This window comes from Anomalospiza imberbis, chromosome 13 (assembly GCF_031753505.1).
Source record: "Anomalospiza imberbis isolate Cuckoo-Finch-1a 21T00152 chromosome 13, ASM3175350v1, whole genome shotgun sequence".
Taxonomy (NCBI): domain Eukaryota; kingdom Metazoa; phylum Chordata; class Aves; order Passeriformes; family Viduidae; genus Anomalospiza; species Anomalospiza imberbis.
Window position 1 is genome coordinate 19,871,796 of NC_089693.1, and position 22,280 is coordinate 19,894,075.

Consider the following 22,280-nt stretch of genomic DNA (forward strand, 5'->3'; position numbering starts at 1 on the left):
GCAAAAGCTCGAGGTCGAATTGGTTGTAGAATGAACTTTGAGTGAAGCTCGAGCTCAGGTTTCAGCTTGAAAACACGTGCTTTCTCATTTTCCTTGTGGGTGTTTGGTGAACGCAGTGACGCCCCCACCGCCCGTCGGTATCTCTGAGTGGATTGAGCAGAAGCTGACGAAGAGCGACCGGCCGGAGCTCACCAGTGCCAAAGTGGTTGTGTCAGGGGGTGAGTGATCACAGCGCATTGCAGTAATGGCACCTCTTGGTAAATCATGTCTGTAGCAGAACCCTGTAATGTGGTACATTAAAAAAAAAGAAATTAGGATATTCCATGGGGGCTACCGGGGCAGCACCTAATGTGTATTCTGTAAAGAGGTAATACATGAGTTTAGCATATGCTGGGAGGCTTTGTTAGAACATTTTCATATTTGATGAGCCTCTTTGTAATTTTAACAATATGAATTGTTTTTTAGATGGAAAAGTATCATGTTTTTTCATGTATCAAAATTTATCATGTATCAAAATTACTGCTGATCATTTCAGTCAGTCCGAACATTATTATGTAATCATCTTAATTATTTTAAAACCTGTATTGATTGTATTCTGCTCCTTAGGTATCAAGTGATGGACTGTGATTTTTACTGTATGTCTACAGCTAAAATTATTTCTTACTAATCCCACAACAGTGTTGTGTTCCTGAAGCCAGCAGAGGGAGCACAAATTAGTTAAAAAAATTATTTCCCTGGCTTTGGAGAATGACCTTGATGGTGCTGTGTGCAGGAAGTAAACAAGACAGAGTGGTGTTGGTTTATACACATGAAATGTTAATGGCAAAGACTAAAGGCTAAATCTCCAAATATTAAGTACTGGTCAGTAATGTATCCAAAAATGCCTTATGCAAGCATATCTGAGTCTTTGCAAATGCTAATACTCATACAGAAGATTTACATAGGCAAAAAAAAATCTTAAAACACATGTTCTTCTTTCTTGATCTTCTTTTGTTCTTAACTCTTAAGGGAGGGGCTTGAAGAGTGGTGAAAACTTTAAGTTGCTGTATGACCTTGCGGATCAATTGCATGCTGCAGGTAAACTTTTCTTCCTTTTTTTTTAAGCCTGTTTATTATATTTAAACAGGTCACATTAAAACCAGAATTCAGCTTAAGTCTTTTATTTTCATGTCTATCAAATGGTTAAAATGCTCTTAGTTTAGTAATAGATAAAGTTTTGTCAACTATTCTTAAATGCCTGTGTATAAAGCAAAATAGTAACCTATAATATTCTCTGTGCTTCTCAAATCTCCAGAACAGAAGCTTGCAAACAGAAAGTGAAGTAGTCATAGCTCATTTTGAAGAGCTGATAATTTTTGCATCCATCCTTTTCTAGTGCTTCTTTACAGAATCTCACTCACATTGTTGTAGTTTGAGTGCCTCCGTGCTTTTGTATTAACAGGAGAAAATAAACCATATGCAATGTTTCAGTGAAGTATTTTGTATAAAGGTTGGGAAAGAAGAAAACTGTTTGCTCTAATGTTTTAATTCCATTAATTTTAGCATTCACATTAATAGTTTTACATGATTGGCTGAGTTTTTAAAACTCAGTGGTGTTTTTGCTAACTAAATGTCCATATGGCATTTTTGAGTTTACTTTGATATTTTTCTTTACCATGCCTGACTTTTGAGATTCACAGCAATACAATATAGCACATATGTTCCATTCAGACTTGAAGGAACATTTTGGGAAGGCATTTATGGGAAAATCTTCTTTCGACAAAGCAACAAGAAAAAAATCATGGAAATATGCCAGATTGAAATCCTTGGTTTAAATATATGGCCCTTTGGTGCTCGGAGTAGGGATTTCCTGTTGCTTATGAAGTGCATTAGCACTTAGTACTTGGAAGTTTTTAGCTAGTGGTATAGAGAGGGATTACCATAAGAGCTTTTAAGAGGGAAGTTTTTAAATATGTGCCCTTAGAGTGTGGGACTCTACAGTAAAATACATGGGCTTTTATGGTGATAAAAATTTGGCTCGCAAATATTTTAAAAGAAAACACTGAAAATACTTTCTTTCAACTAGTTGGAGCTTCCCGTGCAGCTGTTGATGCTGGCTTTGTTCCTAATGACATGCAAGTCGGACAGACGGGCAAAATAGTAGCACCAGTAAGTATGGGAATACCTCTCATCATAGAGCTGGGATGCTTTCTAGCATGCATTTTCCTTCAGAGCAAGCACTTAGAGATGAGCTGAGTCTTAATTCCAGGCCTAACAGGAACATCAGTGTGCCCACTGACACTTGACACTGTGTTTCCAAAATGCCAGAAGCAAGCTGGGATGGAAATCTCTGCTGTGGGTGAATGGGATGTGTTCTGACACAGCTTTGTCGGGGGTTGTGTGCTGCATTTTTTCATAGCTGCCTGAACCTTTTTTAGCTTCCTGGATGCTGGCATTGATATGCTAAGAGATGTCATTACTGACATGAGATGTCATTACTGACATAAACTCAAAATTACATCAGTCAGTGGCTTGATCTCTGGTAATTGTGTGTTCTGGGTTTTTTCAGGTGATGATTTTTATAAAACTTTTAATAACTGTTACTGAATTATTGCAGTACAGTCAAAGCAAATTTTTTGTAAGAAATGAAAGTGCAAGAAATTTAAGAGAGGAATAATCTGCAGATTGGCTGCTGTAGAGTGGAATACCAAGGAGGACGCACTCTGAATGGCTCAGTATTGGGTAATAACATGCTGCACATATTTTTCTGCTATTTCTGCATCCCAGTATCACAAGGAACTGATTTCTGTATCTTTTTGTATCTGTGTGGGGCTTTCTGTTGTGCAGAAGTCTGAGACTTCTTTCATTGTTCGTTATGATGCGAGGACATCGTAAGCAGCTCTTTGTGTACGGCAACAGAAGGCACCAAAGAGCAACTTTTTACTTGTTAGTGGCTTAATGAGACCAGAAGGGAGGAGTGAGCTGAAAAACTCATCATATTTCAATTGCTGCATTTACCATATCGTAATAATTTAAATAGTACTAAAAAGCTCTGCCTGTTCAAAGCCTTGATAGGATCCTGAAATGTTTTGCCTTTGCCATTGCTGCAAATTTAAGAAATTCAAACCATGACCATTATTTTTCTAGTAATATATCCAGCAGGATAGAGTAATACTTGCATGTCAAAGACAGGAACTTGTGATTCTGTTGTCAACTCTGTCTGCTGGATTTTCTTGAACAAGATGTTCCATGATTCTGATTTCTTCTATCTTGAGCTGTGGGTAAGGATGTTTGCCACTTTTTTTGAAGTCCTCATCAGAGGCTACTGATGATAACCCAATGGGTCTGAGTGGAGCTAGTTCTAGACATGCTGGTGTTTAAACCTGTAAATCTGTATGATAACCAACTGCTGCAAAACACTCCTTCTGAGAAACAGACCTATTGATAAGACTAAGGTCATCCAGAATCTTGATAGCAGTGATATTAACCTCTGCTGTGTAAGGAAATTGGGAGGTTCTGTGGATTATAAATGCAACCCCAACTCTTTCTGCCTACCGGGGTATAAGCTAAATGTCATTTAAGAGTTTGTATTTTGAAAGGGCATGAGATGGGACTAACCATCCTTAGTTCTTCACTGCCTAAATATCCATTAATGAGGTGGAGAATATTAATTTGAAGTCAGCTCAGCTCTGATTTAAGGCTGGGTTAAGGCTCAACAATGAACATTCTTTCCAGAGTCAAGGAAACTGTTTATATAACATTTATGTTGAAACAAAAAAGGCTGGTTTTTGAGGACTGTATAATGCTGTATTTTGCCACAGATGGCCCACAGCAACATGTGAGAGTAGTAAGAACATAAAGCCACATCATAGGATCACGTCAGTGTTGTCATTGTTCTCTTCTAGAGGATTGTTAAATAGCCTTTAATCAGGAGTGATGAATGAACGTTAAACTCTGGTGTCATAAATGATCTGAACTGGCACAATTGCATGGTGGTGCATCTATTTGTCTGCAGGCTGATGCATTTTTCTCTCATCTCACTTCTTAACAAGTGTTTATTAAATAGTGAGTTGTGCAGAGTTCTGGAAATTTTCTTTCAAATTTCAGATATTTAGTCTGGATCTTAAAATACATGCAAGGATAGCATTCAGTGCCTTAGAAATATAGAAAATACGAAATGTTAATTGTAATGAAAGTGCAAGTTGAATTGATACTAAGCCCACAGAGTTGCTGACTAGAGGTTTTAATTTTTCTATGTGTTGGATAGGCATCTTAAATATGAAGCAATTGAAAGCTACAAATTCTTAATTTAACATTCCTAATTCTGCTTCACTTTTTGGTACTTCAGCTAGAAAATGATTCTCTGCAGTGGAACATAGAGTTGACTTGAAGAAGAACTGAGCTTTTTTGGTCAGGTCAAGATGACACTGTCTATTCTAGCAGCTCTCAGAAGATGCTGCTTTCTCCCTGTGTGAGACGTGCTCAGTGTCAGTCCAGGGACAGCTTGTGATGTTCTCTCTGGAGAATTGCAAAGCAGGTTTGAACACTGGGCAGGTAGAGTAGCTGAGATCTGAGTTTTGTGTCCAGTTTTGAGTTGACATGGTGTGTGCCCTCTGGGTGTGTGGGTTTCAAGCAGGGGAAGAGTCTCAGATACAAGAAACTCTGGAGTCTGAGCCATGCTTGTTCTCCTGTGCAGCTGTTGGCTTCTGATGGGAAAGTATCTTGGTGTGTACTCTTCCACTTCTATTAATAGTCTCCTGCCCAGTCTCAGTGGAGCATTGGAATGCATTGTTTTCCAGGACTCTGGAATTGGGTCACTTTGAGACTACAGAGGGACAAGGGTTAGCTCCAAGCTCAGGAAGAGGAGAGGTGCTTCTGCTGCTTTTTCTGTGTGCCTGCTGGGCTGTGTTTGTGCTCATCTCTGGCTAATAACACAACTGTCTGAAAGGGCGGCTTGTTTCTTCCCCTGTGCCTGCAGTTGTGCATTTGGGGAAGGAAGGGTAGTCTTGGTGATTGGTCCTTCATAATTCTGTGACTGGCTTCAGTTTTTAAGAGTGCAGCCCAGAACCCAAGTGTACCACAGAACCCAAGAACCTCACAGCCACAGCAGCTTTCCAGAATGCTGAGGCATTAATACACAAACACATTGCCACTCAAGGAACAACGGGAGTTCGTTCACTTCAGTGATGGAAGAATGCAGTTAATTAAAGAGCACAGATTTCACCATGGGTCTGTTTGAGCCCTGGTTCTACACAGCACATCTGCTCTTCCAAAGTAGCCCTGCACGGTTAAACTTCAAGGTTTTGTTCATGTTGGTGTTCATGCATACTGTTGGGTTTTAATGGGATCTTTGGCAATTTTTCTTTTGGATGGTTTTAGTCCAGTTGTTAAAATATTCAGTGTATTATTTTTGTTTTTGTTAGCACCTTTTTTTTAACCCCTTACTTTCAGGTGATTGCAGCTCCTATTTGAACTCCTTCTCAGAGCTCCTTCTCTGTCTTATGAAAGAGAAGGCTGGTTTGTATTATTTGATGAGATGGAAGGAAATTTTTAGACATAAGTGGATATATCAAAATAGAAAATGTTTTCTTCCTAATTAAAAAAGGCAATTTAGTATATTCAGTGTCTTTAATCAGTGACAACCATTTTAGCATATTTTTTATAATTAGAAGCCAGTTTGTCCCCACTATTTCTTATATGCAGGTGTTCTGCAGAAAAATGAAAAATGAAATTCGATTCTCAGGTTAAGTACTGTATGTAGTTTCTGTTTAAGGAAAAAGCCCTTGTAAGAATGTTAAAATTAGCTGGTTTGGGATAAAAATATCCTTCCTATGAGTGCCTACTACTAAATATTAGTTAAGTATATCCAGTTAGAAAATACTAAATTCCTTAGAGAAATCAAGCCTACCACCATTACCCTAGAGTAGCTGCTATTTTTAGATAAGAGATTTCAAATAATCAGGGCTGTTGCTTTCCACAGTAAATTTCTTCCCAGTTCTTTCTCTCACGTTCACAAAGAAAGAAACAAGAACAAAACAGGTGTGGAGAAGAAAGAAAGTAAAAAGTGGTTTTTCAGTTATTTAAAAGTTTTGTGAATGGAACAGGAATGCTTCATTCACTAGTTCAGTATTAGCTTTCCTTGCCCAAGACATAATTAGCAACATTTCTAACATGCAAAGCAGTATGTCATCTTTCTCAGGAACTTGTGCAGTTTGTCTGATGTTCAGCTAAAAAATAAACTCTGACTTGTAAGAAAAGGAAAGCAACTGCTCTAAACCTTTCCTGGCTTCTGTGGTTGCTGTGGCCTGTGCAGTTCAGGCTGGTGAGAAGGTGTGGGGGCTGAAGGTCCTTGAGGGGGGTCCATCAGTGCCACTGAGCCAGCTGGGCTGTGCAAAGTGCATTCCCAGGGCTGCTGGGGACAGGCTGGGACCTGGACACTTCTTCTGGAGCAGCATCCGTGACCCAGGTGGGAAGTCCTACGCTGCAGTGCCGCCAGGCAGCTGTCTTTGAATGCCCAAACTCTTCCCATGCTTTCCTAGGTTTTCCCTTGCAGCCTATTCTAATTGATTATATCCTTCCCCCAGGTTTTGAAGGAAGGTGGGCTTGTACTGGGATTATCTCCCACTCAGCTTCTTGTCCCCAGAAAACAGCCAGAAGCTCAATGACACTGAGAGGTGCTTTTTTTGGCAAGCGTGCGTGTATATTGTCATCCTCTGACCTTGTAAAGGGTCAGCTGCTGCCTGAAAGGTATCCTTCTAATTTAATCTCTTCAGAGTTTAAATCTTCACTCTTCTAAAATTGGTGCTCTCTCAGGGTCTAACTCTAGAACTGCCTTAATTTCTGCTGTAGGATTTCCTAGGTGGCAAAATTACTTTCTTTTTTTTTATTTTTTTATTTTAAGGTGTTCAGTTGCTGCTGTGTTGTTACTTTCAACATTGGGTACAAAACACTAATAGATGACAAGAAACTGAGGTGGAAAACTCAGGAAGGCACAAGTTAGGAAATATGTGAGGTAGCAATAATTGACACTGGATTAAATGGTTGTGCTAGAAATGTGACACAGAAGGCAGGTGCATGCACTGAGAAACCTCATGTGGGCAAGGTAGGTGGGAATTCAGTAGAGGTCTGATATGATGGCCAGGAGGAAACCGCTTGCCTTCACTGCTTCAGTTTCCTGCTAGAGGATCTCTCTGGCTGTAATAGATGGAAGGAACTTCAAAAGGGAGGCAATTTAGAACTGTCGGGAATTGACAGTAATAATGAGAGCAAAAGATGCGTGTTAGAGGGGCAGCTTCAGTTGAGACGCTGAGGAGTGAGGTGCTGGTTCACTTGAAAGGCACCAATGCTGGAATTCCTGTTGCTCCCCCTCTTTTAGAAGAGGAGGGGATCCTTTCTGAGCCTCTCTGTGCCCCCAGTATTTTACTGGGCATCCCTTTCACTGCAGTGAGGGCCTTTTTAGCACTTAGTAGTTGTCATCTTGCTTTGGGAGTAGCAGGAAGGGAGAGGAACAGTATCACATCATTTGCATAATTCCTCTTTTCTATTTCCTTGTAATAGGTGAATGCTAACTGTCCTTGAGTGCTACTTCCCATCACTTTCTTAGGGATCCTTTGCTTGTTCAGATTAGCTTATCTGCTATTTCACTTCACTCTCTTGTGAGGAAGCATAAGGAAAGTGAAACAAGGCATATTTTATTCTAGTATTTTTCTTCTTTTTGTTCTCTGGCCCTTACCTAAAGTTACTAACAACAGAACTAACTAATTAGTTCCCTTGGCATCATGAGAATTGTCACTCTTCCTGTCTGGATTGTACTTTCTTAAAAAAACGTTCTACTCTTTGCTATCAATGATAAGACCTTAATTACTTCCTCATTTGTTGCACATACAAGGGAATATTGAGATAGCAAAGATTCTCTCTTCGAAAGCGTGGTCCATAATTCCTGCTCTGCTCAGCTCAGTGCTTTATGGGAATGTGTTATTTGTACATCAGGTTTGTGGGTGTTATTAACAGACCAGCAGGTGCACCTAGCATGGTATAAATGGTTGGGGCTGTTAGGTAGGTGGCAGATGGGAATAGCATTGGGAAAACCAGCTGTGCTTGGGAAATTGTTTTTGGAATATCTCCTCTGATAATTCACTATTGTTGAAACGTAGCTTTGTGGTGGCAAACTTTAGAGAGCTGTTTGTATGCAGCTGGGACTGAATTTACAGACTGTCTTTCTCTGACTTGCTAAAAAGCTAAGGATTGACAACCCCTTTCATCCTGCATTATCCAGCGTAGCTTTTAACTCCAAGAAAACTATGTTCACAAATTGATGCTCTGCTCCTTTGGGGTTGGTGCAGAAACATTAAATTGTACTAAAATATTCATATGTGAGTGCATTTAGCTGAAAGCAATTGATGTGCTTTTCCCTGGAGAGAGGGGGAAAAAAAATTGCTGTATGGCCCTGCACTCCAGCAGACACCCTAACCACGCTTAAGAGTAATTACACAGCTTGGCTGATCAAAGGTTCTTAAAGTGAAAAAGAAACTGCAGTTGGGCTCTAGTTTAGTGATGTGTGCTTCTTGAATGGAGAGGGTTCATCTGCACCAAAGCTTTACATACTGGAGAAGTGTGTGAGGCACAGTGTTCTGGACATGAACTGCTGTCGAGCCAGAAGATATTTTATTGGCTTAATAGCTTGTAATTGAAAGGAATCTCTTGTACAAAGCAATTTTGATCACAAAGATTTCTTTCTAATTTCATTGTCCTTTCACTCTTGCAAAGAAAATAAAATATCTGAGCTGCCTTTAAAAATAGTGTGTATGCCAGAGGGGTTTATTAAACTGGCCTGTTTAAAAGCATGCCATTGGTAGGATGACAAATTGATGTGTGTTGGAGGTTTTCAGCATAATTCAAAAATTGTAGTAAAAATCAATAGCAGCTGACAGCATGCTTGCAAAGTAGCTACCTCAGCTTGTGGGGCACCTGTGCCTGCCCTGTGGCCTGTCACAGCACCATTCAAAGGCTCTGGAGTTGAAATAAAAACTATTCTTGTAGTTCTCTTCAGCAAATGTCCCTCAACTGCCCCAAGGCAGCCTAAGGCATATTTAAATATAAGTATAAATGAAGTAATATCATATGCCACAAATTATTCTATAAATAATTGCAAGAGTCTGTATGCACAGGAAAATAACTGCATTGGTATTTTGGTAGTTGCAATCATCCACATACAGCACTCCTGTGCATTTATCCAAACAGCATGTAACTGGCTGTATGGATTCTGGGGCCACATGTGCACATCCGTGCATGTGAAGCCTGCCAGTAAATAAGCTGGGTATGTCTGAAGCAGAAATAGTTTAGGGAATGGCCAAGGAGGATTTGTTTTTTTTCATTGTAATGATTAGCACATAGTGGCTCTAAGACATACCATGGTCATTTCTGTTGGAAAAATATAAGTCTAGATGAATACTTTAACTAGCAACTGAGAAAGTGGATTTTTGATTTGGAATCTTGACTTTGAATAGGATAAATTTGGGAGTTGGAGTTGTGGGGTTTTTTAGGGTGGTTGTGATGCAAACCCGTGCTTATAAACTTGGAGATCTCTGTCAGGGTCCTGCCTGCCACTGGAGTTGTGCAGGACGAAGGAAAGCCCCCTTGCCTCTGTGCCAGTTTGCTGGCAGAGACACCTTGGGTTGCTGCTGTGGCCATTGTGAGACATCTCGTAGGAGCTGGTGACCCCCTTCACATCTGCCCACCGTGGATGTGCTGAGCCCTTCCAGCAGCAGCACATCTGGAGCGTTGGTCCTTCCTCATGGTGCCTCCTTGTGCTCTGCTTTGCAGGGTCTTGGCTGCTTGGTGCGTTCAATGTCCTGTGCCACGTGTTCCCTCCGTCCTGCTCTTCCTTGCCATCAGCTCTCATCTCGGGTGTCCTTTCCCTGTGCTGATGTCTGCCAGCAACTTCATACAACTATTTGTGGCATGGCTGTGATGTTTGTACAGTATTTCCTGTGTGAAACGAAGTTACCAAGAGCCAAGACAATCTTCTAAGCTGATGTTATGTCCATATATCACCAAAACGTTTACTTCCTTGACTTCAGTTGCTTTTGGCACTTCATTTGTTCACAGTGCTGTGAACCCTTTGCTCTGGAATATGCGTGTGCTGTTTTCTCGCCTGTTCTTGTGTGGCACAGTGCTGGCAGCAGCCCTTCAGTGGAAATCTGCCTGTGCCCAGCTCTAGGGAGCTGAGAAATGCTACTCCATGTCCTGGACTTTGCTGTAAGTGCCTGTAACCGGGGGCTATGGATCAGCTGCCTGGCAGCAGTAATTAGAGCAGCTTCCATGGTTCCAAAAAGCTGGAACTTGAAGTTGGTGTAAAGCCACATCTGGCCCCCGAGAGGTGTGACCCAGGCTCGGGTTCATCTGCTCTGTGCCGTGTGTGGGTGTCCTGCCCAGAGGAGCTCTGAAGCACCCAGAGCTCCGTGCAGAGCGTGCTGCCCCGTGCTGCCAGGGCCCAGCACGCTCTGGAAGGAACTCTGCCCTGGGGTACCCAGCTCCTTTCTGCTTCCCTGCCTCACCTGCTTCATGGGGCTCAGGGCTACAGTCCTGACCTGGGACCTGGAACTCTGACACAGCAACGACAGGACTCGGCAAAAGGCCTGACAGAAATCAGTGATTTCAGGGAAAGCATCAAAACAAGGTTATTACTCTGAAAAGAAAGAAGGATTTGAATTTCTCAATGCTTCGTGTTGTCTCTGGATGACCAGTTGAATTCTCTTCAGGACAGCAGTGAACAATCCTGAAGCTTTATCATTTAGACATTGTGGGTCCTTTGGGTCCCTCCTACTGAACTGCAGAATAGATTAAAACTAGGATTTAAACTGTCCTGTCCCTTTGACGGCACAGAAGTGTCGATAAGAACCCTGCTGTCCTGTGTGCTCTCTACATGAAAACATTGCTGAGGTGATCTCCTGTCAGGGTTGGAGCTGACTGACAGGAACACTTGTCTGAACCAGGGAGCCAAAAGCACATAACCTTGAGGGCCATGGCCTAGATGCATAAGTGCTTTTAGACAAGCCTGGTGATTAACAAATGTCCTTTTAATGAAACATCCTTGTCTTTCCTAGATATTTTAATAGAATATATTCATAGGCATCTGGCTCCTGGTTAGCTGGATTCTTTCCAAAGATTGAACTTCACAATGTTAAGCAGACAGATAAGAGTATCTGGTAGTCTGGATGACTGGCACTTAATGAATTGCTCGAAAAAAAATCAAATTACGATAATGTGTCTTTAAAAAGAGCTTGTATTAAGGACAGCATGATGTTAGAATAATTTCTCCTGTAACATCTGTTCTTTTATTTGGTATAATTAAAATATTGCATTCTTACCACGAGTTCTAATGTGGACATATTAGGTTACGTTGCAGCTGTGCTTAAAATGGATTGACCTCCAATAGTAATCCACTTGGTAAAAGCCTGCTGAGGCCAAGGAGTTTCTGAGTGTGTTCACCAGCTGTGTAGCTTTGTGGAAGTACATGGACAAGATTCTGTGTTTCAGTTTCAAAGGAGGCCTTTTTGATAGGAAATGCTTCATTTCTGCTTTATTTCTCATCCCCTTCAGTTTTTACACTTGAGAGTTTTTGTATAAAAATACAGAAAAAGTTCATACATTTAATTTATCTATTCCTATTTAAAAAACCATAGTGAGCAGAGTCTGGAGTTGGAGAAACATCAGAAAGCATTTTTTTCTTTAATTGATGTAATGACTCTGAGGCCTGTATGCCAGCAGCCTCTGTGGGTCTGTGTTTGAACACCTTTGTTTGCCACTCTCCTGTGCAGGTCTGTGCACGTCCCCCAGCTGGGCTTGGCTCTGCCATGCTCAGAGCCACTTAACTGCAATGCAGTTTCAGCTGAACAGTGGTAAGATTGGTTTTGACCCTCTTACCCTCCCTGTGGCCTCCCAGTATTATTTATTGAGTTAAATTAGATTTATGCTTTCTTAGATATGGAATACATTCCGTGGTATTTTTAAAGGAGAAAGTATGTTAGTATTTGAGGCTGTGTCTTTTCTAAGATGTGTGAAGTACCACCTTTTGACTGCATTTGATAGATGAGCCCCTAACTAAATTTATGTGTTCATTTTCTGTTATTGAATGAGTTGATGAAAAGTACTTTCTTTAATTTTCTTCCGTAATATTAGTTAGCTAAAGATACAGCTCTGACTGGTAAAACTGTCAGGGCCCTGAAATACCCTTGTTTTTGGGTAGATTATAGACTGGATGGCTTTCAGCCCAAGGAGAAATAATAGTTTTCAGCTGTGACTAAAACAGCTGACACAGATCTATTTACCTATAAATTTTAATCTCTTCTGACTGTAAGGCTCTTAGGAGATGTGAAACTGGAAGCTCCAAAGTGTAGAGCTGTTGGTGTAGCTGGTGTAGCTTCTGTACTCATCCTGTGTGGGAGTGGCAGCGAGTGGGGAAGGCAGGCTTCGGGCCATGTGGACACGGAGGGCTGGGGTGAGGAACACAAACTGCAGGGGTGCAGGGCACCGGCCCCACTGGGTACCTCAGAGGCTTATCCTGCTCTATGGGGAACCTTTCAAAGGCCTGACACCCGAATTTCAGCTTTGAGCATTCTGTCTTAGGTAAAGGCTCTGAGAGGCTCTGAAGAAGAGCCTTGGTTTGCTCTTCAGGCAACTGCATTATCCATCTGTAGGTTATCTTCCTTAATATTTGCACTGGGAATCTCCAGGGTCGTGGATAACATGGATTGCCCTGGCCTTTAGCTGAGCATGCCATATGCTTTTGATGCAGACTTTGTTTATTTCTCCCCCCTAATCTGTCTTTGCTAGGTGCTCCTTTGGGATTCTCCTTTTGCAGTCACATTGCATCCCCAGGTGGGGAAGGGAACCAACCATCAGCTGCCTTTACTACTGAAAACTACTGTAATGTAAAAACTGCTGCATGTAATTGATTTGGATTAAGGTTTGTGAGAGCTTAGCGAGACTGTGGTGTGGGGACCAAAACTGTCTGTCTCTTGTTTTTTCCTAGGAACTTTACATTGCTGTGGGAATATCTGGAGCAATCCAACACTTGGCCGGAATGAAAGACAGCAAGGTATGTGAAGGTGGATGTACTAGAAAAGATTTTTGAGGGAGGAAGTGAGCTGACTCCCTTGCTTTTGCATCAGTGCTTTAGATGGCTTTTTTAATTTCCTGCTGCTTTAAAACACTCTTTGACAAAAAAAAAAAAAAACAAAAAAAACCCAAACAAATATTGTGGTAAAAGATCTCGTACAGTAGAAAAACCTTGACACTACAACCCAAAGTGATCAGTGGAAGCAGCTAACTGACTTTGTTTAAAAAAAACCCAACCCAAGGCACATATGCCTGAATTCTATACAATAGTTCCATTTGCCCTTATTCCAGACTATGACATATTAATTCATGCATAACAATGCACAATTTGAATTATGAACTTACTATTCCATAAAGTAAAAGATGTCTCTGACATTCCTGCATTTAGCCATTCAAATGGAAACCTGCAATAAAATGGCAGTAAAACTTTAAAAGGTTTAACTCATTAGTTGCCAAAGCAAATAATCCAAAATTGGTATTGCCAGTTTGGCCCACAGTGCAGTGTTTGAAAAGAGGAGCAGTTACCTGCTGATTGATACTATCAAATGGCAGACATCAAAATCTGGAGGTCCTGCCTCCCGCAATAATTTTTTAAAAAGGCTATGTATTTTTTTTTCTATTTTCAAGGAATGAACTTAACCAAGCCACAGCTTAGAACAGTTTATAAAGCTGAGGAAAAGGATTGCAAAAGTTTGCAGGTAGTTTCTTGTGTTTAACCAGTGATAGACCAGTGAGTTTGTGACTGGTAATTGTCTTCACAAACCAGCCTGTGTGGGAGGATGATCTCTGCTTTCTTACCAATTTTTCTTTCTCATGGATTACAGAAACATTTTGGGGGAGAAATGATAGGCTTTCTAAAAGCAGGGACTTGAGTGGTGTTAGCATTAGTTGCTGCAGCAGAGGAAAAACAACCAAAATTCAAGCTATTAAGGGTGTGTGATGGCAGGAGTGAAGGTGTCTCTTGAGAATTGGGATTTGTGGCAGTGTATTCCCAAGGGCTTTGGTGAACAGCATTGCCACAGTCTCTGCCACATTCCTGCCTGCAGTGCAGCAGAGGGAGAGTCCAGGCACAGCACTGGGCTCCTCTGGCACTGCTGGGCCACCAGTGGCTTTGTCTGGAGCAGTTCAGTCTCCAGCTGTGCCCTTGGCTGAGTGAGGAGATGGGCAGCTGGGGTGAGCAGCAGCCACTGACTGAGGCTGGATACTGGAAGCTGCCTAAGACTCGATGTGACCCTCTTTGTTTATCTGCTACCTTCTCTCAGTTAAGACTGCCAGCAGCACTAGGAACCTCTGACTTGAAGATCCAGGATTTCCTTTGTTACAAAAACACTGAGCAGTGATATTATCCTGTACTGTGACAGCAAAACCTCTGCTTTTATGGCTTTTCCAAAGGCATGTTTGATATTTTGAGGTATTCTGCTATAAGAAATAAGGGCAGATGAAATTTGTTGATATGAGATTCTTATTTAACCCTTCCATTTCTCCCATATCTCAGTTTTTTTAGTGTAAGCTAATGTGTCTGTTGTAAAATTCAGATTTAGTTATTGGTATTTGGAATGTGTTCTGCCTTTCTTTTAGCTAAAGCATTTAAGTGGGGTAGTTATGGAGAAGATCCAATTTTCCCAAACAAAGAATTCTGCAGCCATGGGAGCTCTCTGGAGCGTCCCCTGTCCTTCCTCAGCACTCTGAATTATCTGGCACTGTGAACTTGCACACTTCAGGATATGTTTTCCAAAACAGTCAGATGCTTTCTACCAAGTGAAATGTATAATTTATTTGTTCTTTTACAGCAAGGTAGAAAATGCAGCTTTTGAGGAGACCTGAGGAATTGTTGTTGCTTTCTTTCCTTATTTCCAATTCCCTCATGAGAGTTCCTCTGTCTTTTCTTACTCAGAGATTTAACCCACAAAGTTCTGTTATGAGCAAGGTGGTGCTTTTGCTGCTCACCTGAGTTAGCAATGAGGCAGGGAGCCAAATCTTACTGGAGTTACTTCAGCTAAAGGAGGCAGAGGAAGGACTAGGCTGCCAAACCAAAGCTTCAGACAGTTTTGCAAGCAATTTTAAACTTACTTTTGTGCTAAGGACAGAGCTGGCAGCCCCTGTGGTGTCACTGAGTGCTGGCCTTGGCTGGGTCTCAGCATCAGCCCCCGTGGATGGTTCTGCAAGGAATGGCAGGGCCTCAGAAGGGTCAGAGAAAGTTTTTACTGGGCCAGTACCCTCAGGGATCACAGCCTGGATTTGCTTCCTGCACTGTAGCTTGTCGGGGGGGGCTTGCATTTGCAAAGAGGGGTAACTGAAGTAAAACTCTGTAAAAGAGCTCTGGGGAGAACATTTCAAGGGCAGCACTGCAGCAGCACTTGCATGCCCTTGGCCATGAGCTGGCCAGAGGGCAGGGGCAGTGCTCTGGGTACTGCCTGCTTGCACGTGTGGTGGGGTCCTTTACAGGGACTCGGGACAAATGGCCAAGAAATAACATTTCTGGGGGCCTAAAACCACAGGATTTACAAACGTTTGAGTTACTGCCACTAGGCCCCTGCTTACCGAGCCATATATTTTGTTGGACTTCCAGTGGAGGGAGTACAACAGGCACGGGAGTGTGGTTCCCTGGGTGCGGCAGTGCGTGCCTCAGCTGCCCCGAAGCATTGCTCCCACTGGCAGTGTGGAGGGGCAGGCACTGCCCCAGAGCTGTGCTCCAGGCTCCTCCCGTGAGCTGCTGGGTTTGCTTCAGGATTCCTTCCCCTTCCTCTGTGGAGTGCTCCCCATCCTGTTGCAGGTTTGGATGAGGACACCCAGCCACGCTTATCTTGCTGGAAGCTGTCACAGCAGTTAAGGATGATTCAGTGCAGGGCAGGGTTTAAACCAAGACGTTTTCTGGATCATTGTGGTACTGTTTTCTACTGTGTGACAAACTAAATGCTGTCCCATTGCAAGTACCGAGGCCTTTGGGCAGGGCTTTCAGGGCTTTACTGTGGTTCTTGTAACTGCTGCCTCCAGGTTACTTCTGCAGTGGTGCAGCTTAAGAGTGTGCAGATAATCCTTTCTAGTAATTTTTTTCTAGGCTTTTCAACAGGGAAGGATAGCAGAAATGTGTATGATGAGCAGGGAAGGGAGGGTTTGGGGTGTTTTTTTCAGGGGGATTGTGGAGGGAAGGAGGTACTTGTTTTTGAGATGGAAAAATATTAAATGCCCAGATAAATGTTCTGCTTCTGGGGGCTTGGAGATAATATAGCCCATTTCCTGGCTAAGACCTGGCCCTGTAATCCAGCCCCAGAGGATGATCAGTATCTAGATTCATATGGTGCTTTAACTTTCCTTGCAGACCATTGTTGCTATTAACAAGGATCCAGAAGCTCCAATTTTCCAAGTGGCAGACTATGGACTGGTAGCAGACTTATTTCAGGTGAGGCTAAACTTGATGTGCAGGGTAACTTTGGGAGAACTGACAGGACCTTACATAATATAATCTAATAAGTGTTAACGATGTCTGTGTGAGGGTGTTTGGGTTGTTGTTTAAAAATCTGCTTTCTGATGTCATGATTTGAATGCTTAAGATCAAATCCCTGCAAGTAGGTTGTGCTGAGGGAGTGCCACAGACAGCCTGCCTCAATTCTGGTTTCCTGAGGTTGAACCATTTTGGAAATAACCACACATAGGTGCTTGTGTGTATTTTTAAGCTTCATAAAGTTTGGAAGTAGAGAGTTGGCAGGAAGCATGATTATTTCTGCCTGGGCTTGCTGCCTCACTGACTGATGCCCAGGAGGAGCTTGCAGTTCCCTCTGGAGCTCCAAGCCAGCCCTGTCCCAGTGTCTGTGTGTCACTGCCTGTGTGTGGCCACCCGTGTGAGTGGTGGGAGTGTGGTGGCTCTGTGCAGGCATGGGCAGAAACTCTGCCAGCATTTAATGCCATTCCTGAAATAATGCCCGTTGGCTCCGTGGTGAGCACGGGCTTCTTTGTGAGCTGGAGTTAAAGTCACATTCTGAAGAAACACCATGTAGACAATTTCCTTAATAAATTTTGTACGAATGCATTATTTCCACCTAATGGAAATGTAGCTCTCTTAAATAATTAAGAGGCTTTATTCAGCAGGAGAGAAGTGGGGAGTGCTGTGAGCTGGGGTGACCCACAGCCCCAGGGGTGCTGTGCTGGGTGGGAGGGTGGGCAGTGTAATTGCAGGGCTGGGAACTGCACAGGGTGAGTCTGTGGGGGTCAGAGGGAACGTGCACTACCCTGGCACTGGTGTTTGCAGGCGGTGCCAGAGATGACGAAGCTCCTGAAGAAGAAGTGAGTGCTGGTGACAGGACCCGGCACTGTGGATTAAGGGCAAATAAAGGATTTTACTGGAAAGAGGTGGGGTCGGTCACTACGATGTTGGGATGGTTGCTTTTTGCGCTGGGGTTTTTTTGGTGGTCAGTTGCATGGCACACGGAGTGTGGAGCGGAAGAAAGCAAGAGACGGAAAGCAGGTAAGAGAAGGCGGCAAGAGGGATACAAGGCAGGAGGCTGTATGTGTTTGTCAGTGTTTATTCCCATCTCCACAGCCCTCCCAGTCACGCTCAGCTCCTGGGCAGTGTCAGGCTGGGGTGTCCGGCTGGGGAACCAGGCTGGGCCCAAGCTGTCCAGCAGCTCTATCCTGCCCCCAGCACTATGGGGCTTGTGCTGGCCCTGGACTGGTGCAAGTTCCGTGGTGTTCCCAGCACAGTCTGTTTGTCCCTCCAGGCCCTGTGGGTCCATAGTGCCCCAAGACTGCTGGAAGGTCCACTGTAGGTCCCAACTGGCCCAGAGCTGGTGGCAGGGTAGGTAGGTCATGTACCATAGACGCTGGGGAGCAGAGGCGATGCTGGCCTTGCCCTGGGCTGGTGGCCATTGCAGGAGATGCCACAGGTTGTCTTCAGCACTGCCACCTCACCTGTGGCAGCTTCGTGGGCCAGCGTGGTGAGCGTGTCCCCACAGGAGTCCCCATTCCCCCAGGCAGGCCCTATGCCTCAGGAACCCTGCCCAGCCGTGGCTCTGGGGGCCCCAGCACCCCATACTTCTCCTCAATCATTGGGGCACCCTGGGGGCAGTCGAGGAGTGGCTTGAGCTGGAAGACATCAAGACTCTCCTGGTTCCTGCGGTTGTAGACGCTGAGCCGGTGGCCCAGGTCGGGGCTGGCCCCCACCGAGCCGGCCGGGCTGGGCAGCTTCAGGTTGACGGGATCCAGCCCCTTCTGCGCCAGGCAGGCCTCTTCCGACAGGGACGAGAGCAGCTCCTGCACCGCGGCGTGGGCCGAGCGCTGCCGGGGCCCCGTGCCCGGCTCCTCGCAGGCCGTGCTGCAGTCCGGGGACGAGCCCAGGGTCTGGCTGCTCTCGCTGCAGCCTCGCGTGCCCGAGCTGACGGTGGAGCGCGAGGCACTGCCCGACGTGAGGCTGGCTGAGGTGCCGGTGCTGCCCAGGCGCAGCGGCACGTCCACCGTGAACAGCTCCGAGGAGATGTTGGGCCGGTGCACGTCGATGGCGGCCGTGGTCACCACACAGATGGCGGCCTCGGGGACTCCGCTGTCTGCAGGGACAGAGCACAGAGGCGGCTGAGAGCCTGTGTGGGGAGGGGCTGGGAGGGGTACAGAGAGCTAGAGCGAGTTCCTGTGTACTGCTCTGTACCTACGGGGATGGACACAAAGCCACCCGAGACACACAGACCCCTTTAATCCATACACGTATATATATTACATACATACACAGAGTAACAGTCCTGTTCTCTGTCCCCAGCTCTCTGTTTGTTTATAGGGATACACAGTATAACACACACTGTATGTCTATGTACACCAACACCTAGAGGTTTAGTCACAAGGAACTGCATCTACAATCTGTTTTGCCTGCATGTGTACGTGGACAGGTGATGGGTACCTATAGGCCACCCCTTAAATACCTGGAATTACCTACTGATACAACAGCATGCAACCCCCAAAAATTGTACTCGTTTTTCTGTATGTGGGTGCGTACATGTCTACCCACAGGGGTAGACATAAACAGATACACATTTATACCTACACATTAACAGCCCCATTCTCTTGAGACGCTGTTTGCATTGTGCACACGTGCCTTTTATGTATCTCCTGTACATACACGGGGGCTGTATAGGCAGGCATACACAGCCATACCTAGTGCCACATACCTGCATATACGTACATGAGCACACACACATTTATTACATACAATACACAGGTGTAGAGATGCAGTCTCTCACCTCCTCCCCACCCCACTTTATATACACATGATCTTTATATACAGAGATGAGGAATTATGTCTGTATGAGCCCCATATAGAATACAGTGTACACAGACCTTCTGTTACACACGCACAAGATATAGTGCCCCTTGAAAGTCACAGTTATCTACCGTTAAATAAAGTATATAGAACCCCTATACCTTCCTACAGAAATGTGCACATACTTCTCTGTGGTTGTATTTATTGGCTGGATGTATAGGTAAGAGATACCCCTATCCATGACCCTAGCTCTGTTTACACATAGCTATTTGTCACAGAATCACTGGGGTGCAAGAGACCTTCAAGATTGTCCAGTCCAACCCAGTGTTAACACCTCAGCTAAGCCATGGCAGCGAGTGCCACATCCAGGCTTTGCTAAAACACATCCAGGGATGGTGACTCCACCACCTTCCTGGGCAGACCATTCCAGTACTTGATGGACATATTTTATTTATATATTTTTTTATTTATATACATGCCTTTCGACTCTATGGAGAGCCATATATGATAGGGTACACACACATATCATACACAGACTAATGATACATGCCTTCCTTTAAATACATAGAATTATTATTGATAGCTAGAACACACCTGTGCTTTCATACACAAGTATACTTACCTTCAAATTTAAATAAATAGATTTCTCACTGTGTGTGTATGGCTGGGGGACATAGTTATAAGGACATACAGAATACATTTTACCTATATATGAACACCCCCTCCCCCATTAGTCTTTTAATGTATATATCTATGTAAATATACACACACACACATTTACACGTACCTTTTTACAGCATTCCAAGTATCTTATGGGGATCTATAGATACATATCAATATATAATACCACATAACTCTACACATGTGCAGACACACATATGTAATACATAGGTGTAGCTACACAGTCTCACCCACCTAATTTTATACATACCTAATCTTTATATATAGATTTAAGCATACAGATATGGGGAAGAGCTGTATCTGTGCATTTATCTATGCACAGCCCCATATGTAACACATCAGACCTATACATACATATGTACATTTTCTACATGCCTGTTTGTGTATATGTATGCACAGATATATAAAAACATATATATGCAGTACCTATAGGACAGTTGCTGTTCTCCCCTTTGAAAATGTTAATTGTTACTCTTCAAACAGAACGTATACAATTACACACATGTATGCTTACCTTTGTGTATGAATATTTATGTCTTATGGTCTGTATATATAAATGTGTATATATATATATATATATATATATATATATATATATATATATATATATATGTATGTATGTACAGGGATATATATCTAACGGGTATCAAGTAATATATGATATACATATAATACATGTATAACACTATAGCTATACATGACACCCCCAAGCTTTATACATGTTTTAAATTATATACAAACACCTTTTTATAGACAGCAAAGTTTATTATGGGGATGTATACACAGGGATCTACATCTATGTGCAATTCAATATGCACCTACATCTATGGACCTGCCCCAGTCTAAATCCATATAATCTATACCTGCATAGCTTTGTCCATACAGATATGGGGAGTGTGTGTGTGTGTGAATACAGCAGATTACATGCACACACACTGCACTGTATGGTCCCCCCAAAAGAATACATTATACCTAAAAATATGCAGCCATTTTATAGATGCACTGTGTAGTTCCCTCTTTAATTCCACGCAGTTGGCACTTGCACCTGCACAGCCTGACCTTTCTGCAGAAATGCACACACTTGTCGCCGTGTGTAGGTACACACACCCAACAGACATCCACTGTGTCTGTCAGGATCTAGACCGCAGCTACACTTGCACACCCAGAGACACAAAGGTTACATGCACTAGGTGTTATCCACAGCCAGGGAGCTGTGTACACACACCCCTGTTAGACATCGACTCAGGTATTCAGGGGACAGAGAAACCCCCACACAGTGCTGTACACCTGTACACACGTGCACAAACGTGTTCTCTAGGATGCACTGCTGCAGAAATGCAATCTCCCCCGTTCCCTTTTTTATACACATAATTAGATGGCTCCATTCAGATAAGGGCAATATGTGCATACATGAGCTCCATATAGAATATTTTACACACACATATACACTAATACATAACCCACCCCTTAAATATATATGTAATTATTTATTACTAAATAAAAAAGATCCCACCTCTCTATGTGTGCATATTTATCTATATGATGCATGTATTTATACACAAATATATATTAAAAATACATTGTACCTTTACTTGTTGTACCTTTACTTGAGAACTCAGCTATATCTTTATTGCTATTTGTGCAATGGGGGTTAATATCAAGGGATCTGTGTATAAACCTGCTCACTATATATATATATATATATATATATATATATATATATATATATACACATACACACACACACACACACACACACACATATATATATATACACAGAGTCAGTTGCACACAATCATTCTGTAGACGTACAGGCAATGTGAATATGGATGAAGAGCCCCCTATAAAATGCAGCATATAGACATAGGGACTTTTGATGCATGGAACACAGAATACTCCCTTTGCTGTCCTTAAATAGAACACCCATCCCCACATATGTAAGTATACATACACATCTATACATTTGTGTGTACATACCCAGGGACTGCAGATATAAGGATATGCATATATAGTACATTATACATAACACCAATGATACATGTACATATAAAATTACTCATATTACCTCTCCCTTTAATGTCTCTTAATGTATGTTATGGGGATATACAGCTATAAGCAGTACCATATAGACAGTACCATATACCTATGAATATATCTCTGTGTCTCCACACACACACACAATAAAATACATAGGTATGTACAGGATATCCCCCCACTTTTATATACATTTATCCATATAGATGAGGGAATATGTGTGTAT

At 43.0% G+C, this 22,280-nt stretch overlaps 2 protein-coding genes across 3 annotated transcripts in view; one reads left to right on the forward strand and one right to left on the reverse strand.

Moving 5' to 3' along the window:
- ETFA (electron transfer flavoprotein subunit alpha) overlaps positions 1 to 17,442 on the forward strand; it is a 29,358-nt gene extending 11,916 nt beyond the window's left edge. Inside the window, exons 7-12 of the mRNA XM_068204423.1 lie at positions 117 to 218; positions 1,009 to 1,077; positions 2,066 to 2,148; positions 13,013 to 13,078; positions 16,418 to 16,498; positions 17,345 to 17,442. Coding sequence (XP_068060524.1) covers positions 117 to 218; positions 1,009 to 1,077; positions 2,066 to 2,148; positions 13,013 to 13,078; positions 16,418 to 16,498; positions 17,345 to 17,383 — 440 coding nt within the window. The 3' untranslated portion in view covers positions 17,384 to 17,442. The remainder of the gene's footprint in view (positions 1 to 116; positions 219 to 1,008; positions 1,078 to 2,065; positions 2,149 to 13,012; positions 13,079 to 16,417; positions 16,499 to 17,344) is intronic.
- A 142-nt stretch (positions 17,443 to 17,584) lies between these two features.
- Positions 17,585 to 22,280, reverse strand: part of TMEM266 (transmembrane protein 266) — a 61,336-nt gene continuing 56,640 nt past the window's right edge. For both annotated transcript variants that reach the window (XM_068204413.1, XM_068204414.1), the window contains one exon: positions 17,585 to 18,635. In XM_068204413.1, the coding sequence (XP_068060514.1) occupies positions 18,073 to 18,635 (563 nt within the window). In that variant the 3' untranslated portion in view covers positions 17,585 to 18,072. The remainder of the gene's footprint in view (positions 18,636 to 22,280) is intronic.